The sequence below is a fragment of the Mangifera indica genome, chromosome 17 (assembly GCF_011075055.1).
Source record: "Mangifera indica cultivar Alphonso chromosome 17, CATAS_Mindica_2.1, whole genome shotgun sequence".
Taxonomy (NCBI): Eukaryota; Viridiplantae; Streptophyta; class Magnoliopsida; order Sapindales; family Anacardiaceae; genus Mangifera; species Mangifera indica.
Genome location: NC_058153.1, coordinates 5,605,932 through 5,610,469, shown reverse-complemented (window position 1 = coordinate 5,610,469; position 4,538 = coordinate 5,605,932). Strand labels below are relative to the sequence as shown.

General features: G+C 33.6%; 1 protein-coding gene across 2 annotated transcripts; it reads left to right on the top strand.

Moving 5' to 3' along the window:
* The first annotated feature begins 539 nt into the window (after positions 1-539).
* Positions 540-4,263, top strand: LOC123200013. 2 transcript variants are annotated; one of them, XR_006498491.1, is made up of 4 exons: positions 540-1,176; positions 1,984-2,168; positions 3,020-3,585; positions 3,886-4,263. XR_006498491.1 is itself a non-coding variant. In XM_044615088.1 (3 exons), the coding sequence occupies exons 1-3, from the start codon at positions 672-674 to the stop codon at positions 3,482-3,484; spliced, it is 1,155 nt and encodes a 384-aa protein (XP_044471023.1). In that variant the 5' UTR covers positions 540-671; the 3' UTR covers positions 3,485-3,731. The 2 variants fall into 2 exon arrangements, 1 of the variants encoding a protein (XP_044471023.1); XM_044615088.1 differs by lacking the exon at positions 3,886-4,263 and having other exon boundaries at positions 3,020-3,731.
* The last annotated feature ends 275 nt before the right edge of the window (positions 4,264-4,538 follow it).

The following is a 4,538-nucleotide window of genomic DNA, read 5'->3' as shown; positions in this document are numbered from 1 at the left end:
AAATATTATTTTATTTTTAATTCAAAATTATTCAATCAAATATGTATTCACTTATATATTTAAAATAATGATGTATAATTACTCTAGGGTGTGGGTTAATATTATATATATCCCATAGATTATTCTAATTAATTTATCTCTTGAATTACACTCCTAGCAATACAAGACTTTCTTTGGGAAGCAAACTTACAGTGTGCAATTTAAAAAAAAAAAAAATTGTCTTAGAAGAAGTCAAAGATAAGTAAAATCCTATTATTGGAGAGATCAATATTATATCTATCTATTTTTTTTTTAATTTAAAATTATTTAATTATATAATATTATATTATTTCTATATTTAAATTATTAAAAAAAAATTGTCTACAATAGTTTATTCAAAATGAATAATAAAGGTTAATCGTAGTTGACAATATTATATTATACTAGAAATAAAATATTTTGAGATAATAATAATTTTATATTATTACGAATTCTTTAATATTATTAAAATATATTTATGTTTAAAACTTAATTTTGTTATCAAATTTAAGATACCTTCAAGATTAGGCACAAATAATTAAATGAAAAAAAAAAACAGAACAACGAAAACAAAACGGCTTGAAGTTGAACTACTTCTCTCTTAAATCCTGAAACAGCACTCAGTCCCCCCTTAACATCTGCTCTGCGTAACAATGTCTTGGCTTTTCGAATCTCTTCAGTACGATGTTCCGGATTTGCCAGCGCACCAACACGAAGATGACAGCTCTACCAATAGAAACGGCGGCGTAAAAGATGACCTCTCACTCATTGGCGAAACAATCAGCCGTCAATTTCGTGGAGTTGCCGCTTTTCTGGCGCCACCGCCTTTAACTGCAAACGAACGGCAATCAAAACTGGCGCCTCCGCCGCAATGGTCTGATTCCCCGTCGTCTCCCTCCGCAGTTTTGCTGGGGATTCGCAATGATCTTGTGGAAATCGGTGGCAGCTTCAAGAGTGGACTCTCCATGCTCTCGAGTAACAAAGCGGTTACTAGAATCTCCAAATTCGTGTCCAATTTGTTGCGGTTTCAAAATCAAGATGAATATGAAGATGAGTTTGATGGAGTTCCCGGGATTACGAAGGATGTTCTTGAATTTGTTCAGAAAATTTCCCAGCGCGCGGGATGTTGGACTGAATTTCCGTTATCCTTAGATGATGGTGAGATTTTTTTTTTCCTTCAAGCAAGAAAAAACATTTATATTGGTTCAGCTCTTCAATTAATATAATTAAAAGTTTAATATTTAGTACATTTTATGCTTAAAAATTGAAATAAATGAGTGATTTTTTGTTTGCAGTGTTGTAGAGTTTAAAACTTTTGCTTTGATGTTTATTCTATGATTAAAGCTTAAATGTTAGTTGCTGTGTTCTCCTATACTCTTTTTGTGGGTTTTTGTCTTAGTATTTCCGGCTTCACTTTCATGTTCCTCGCTCTTAAAAGCGTCCTTGTTTATTATTGAACTAGGTTTCATGCTTCCCTCTTTGAGCATGTTTCTTCTTTTTTTGATTATTGAAGAAGCTGTATCAGATTAAGAGTGGGGCATATGTGGAGAATATATTGATGGTCATGCAAATGCCACTTCTGTTTTCAAAGTTTTGTTCTGATACCCTTGTTGGACAAAGGTAAAATTTTTATGGTTGTCCAGTACTTAATCACTGCTGGACGATCAAAACACTATCCCTTGCATCAGCGGCTGAAGTGCATTGCAGTTAATCAATAGCTTTGGTGAAGTAGTTTTGTGTGTTTCCATGACCATTTTGAATACGACTAATGGTTTTTTTTTTTTTTTTTTTTCATTTCCATTCTAAAGTGAAATTACATTTTTTTTGATACATTGGATATTGGAAATAACTTTTAAGAATTTTTGTACTTTGTCTTTTTATCTTCTTCCTACTCTTTCAATCACATGGATATGTGGGTAATATGACTGCATTAGTTGGTTTGAATTTTTCTTTGTCATATTGTAGATTTTGAAATGTCTGATGCTCAGAGAGATCATGTTTCTGCTGTTGAACATCTGGTTCCAAGTTTCAGAGATCTTAGAATTCGCCTTCACCATTACTTGGGAGATCGTCAATTTTGGATGATATATTTTATATTGTTGCTTCCAAGAGTTAATGACCATGATTTTGAGCTTCTACAAACTCCAGAGGCACGTTTCTATCTATTCAAATATTACCTCATTTTCCTTTTTAAAATAAAAAATAAAGAATTTTTTGCACATAAACCCTAAAAGTCCTCTTATGGGCCATTCAAACATATTATCAGAGATAGAGCCTTTTATGTTGGCCTGGAAATGTTCTGAGGCTTTTCTTCTGTAAATATTCAACGCTAAATTGTGCACATTAGACACATCCTTAAATTCGGTGAAACATTTGACTACATTGTTGCAAATTTTTTTGTGATGTTTTTGTGTGATACCTTTTTGACTTTAATGTCTCCTATAGAGGACAATGATTCTGCATGTTCCAGAAAAGGTTTGTGTCAGTAAATTTTGGTCATGTCCTTTCTTGTTTGAGCTATTGATTTGGGATTATATTATACTGTTGTAATAAGGCCTTCTTTTTTGTTTGAACACTCAATGTTTCGGTTATTTGTAAGATTGTTTTAATTATCATAAATGATATTTTAGCTATCAATATATGTAACTACTTATAACATTGCCCTGTAACATCATTGGACCTGATATTTGAAGTCTTTGGACACAAGAAGGCTTGAAAAGCTAGTTTTTGTTAATCTAAATGATTGATTGCTTGTCTTTTTCAAACTAGGACATAAACAATGTGAAAATCTAGGCTATAAAGCCCTAAAATCTGAAAATAATAGTTTTCTTATATGCAATGGGTTGTACTTCTGTAATATGGAATTGATGCCTTCTCTGCACTGGCTTATTTTTGAAATTTTACAATTTGGAAAGAAACATTCCGTTTTCTCACTAAAACTTTCAAATTAAAATTACAATGATGTAAAAAGTCTTCAGTAATAAGTCATCTGTTGTTGCAGATTATCGAAACAAGAAATATACTTCTGCAGAAGCTACAAGACAATAAGACTGCTCAAGTAGATAACTCTAGTGCTCAAGCATCAGCACAAAAGGAGGTTTCTGAGATTGTAAGTGCAACACAATGTCTAGAAATCAATGATGTGGAGAATACTGAGAGATGGCTGGATGATACAGATATCGATGGTTGCGTTTCTGTAAATAACCAGCAGATGGTTGAACATGAAGAGGATGTCTCATTCTGTGATTTGGAAGATGATGGCAATGATCTTCCTTCTCGACTATCAGCTTCTAGGCCAGGACAAGAAGTTAAGACTATTTCACCGAGTGGATCTACAGATTGGATAAAACTAAATGATAGTTCTGAAAATCAGAGTGACCTAGAGAAGGCACGACAGTCTACTTCTCAAGATAAAGAATCGGAAGGTGAATCAAGCGATTGGCTTGCAGTTGATGAATTTGATTAGACAGTTGACAGCTGTTTGATATGCAGCAGATTCATTGTAAAGTTTCAGAGATTATGATCTCATGGATCTCCTGTTCTGTGTTTTGGGTCTCAGCCTTCATTGTAAGTGTTGTTTAAAGTAATAATTCAGTCAATGTCATCTTTTACTTTGCTGGGTTATGCAATTACGATTTATTTCTGTATATACTAAAAATGAAATCAGAATAATTCCAAGTTGTATATTAAAATACCCTTCATTCTTTCCCTTATTTGCTTGCTTACTCGAGTCTATGTATTTAGTCCATAAATATTCTCTTGGTTGTTCAAAAGCTGTTAGTAACATGAATGTTGACATGGCTGGCAGCAATGACCCATTCATTTTCCTTAATCCTTAAGCTAAAAGGTTATTGTCAACCATTGCAGAATCCAAAGGTTTGCTCATTGGATGACATATGCCACATTCAGGTCTAAAGTCAATTTCAAGAAGATCATCATTGTCAAGGTTCAGTGTGGGTTTGTTTTGCAAACTCAGACATGAGAGAAAAAACAGGTTTCTGAAGTTCCAAATTCGGTATAGGTGTATAGGTCTCTCTTCCATGCTTGACTGCTGTATGAAAAGTCTTTCAACTTCAAGCTGTGGCATAGCACTTGCATGTGCAGTGAAGGAAAGAACAAATAGTTAAACCACAATTTTCGTGGCCCCCCTTCACCTTCCAAATTGAAACAAGTCACCTTCCCTTCGCAAACAGAGTCCCATTTAGAAGAGAAGTAAATAAATAAATAATAGGAGCCAGCTCAGAATCAGTGTCTAAATTTTCTCTCTTTCCCGGAAAGCTTTAAGCTCATATTACGACAATGATGGTCCTTTAACCAAAAGGAGACACTAAACCCTGAAGATGCCCAACTCAAAACTAATACTAGATAACAAATTATGTAGTTTTCTCTTACACGAAGATAAGAGTAACCCATGCAGCAGCAGAGATGCCCTGCACGTTTCAATTTCAGAATATGTCAGCCTCAGAAATACACAGTTCAACTCAGTTGCACTTGATAATAAAACTATAATAATTGGAAAA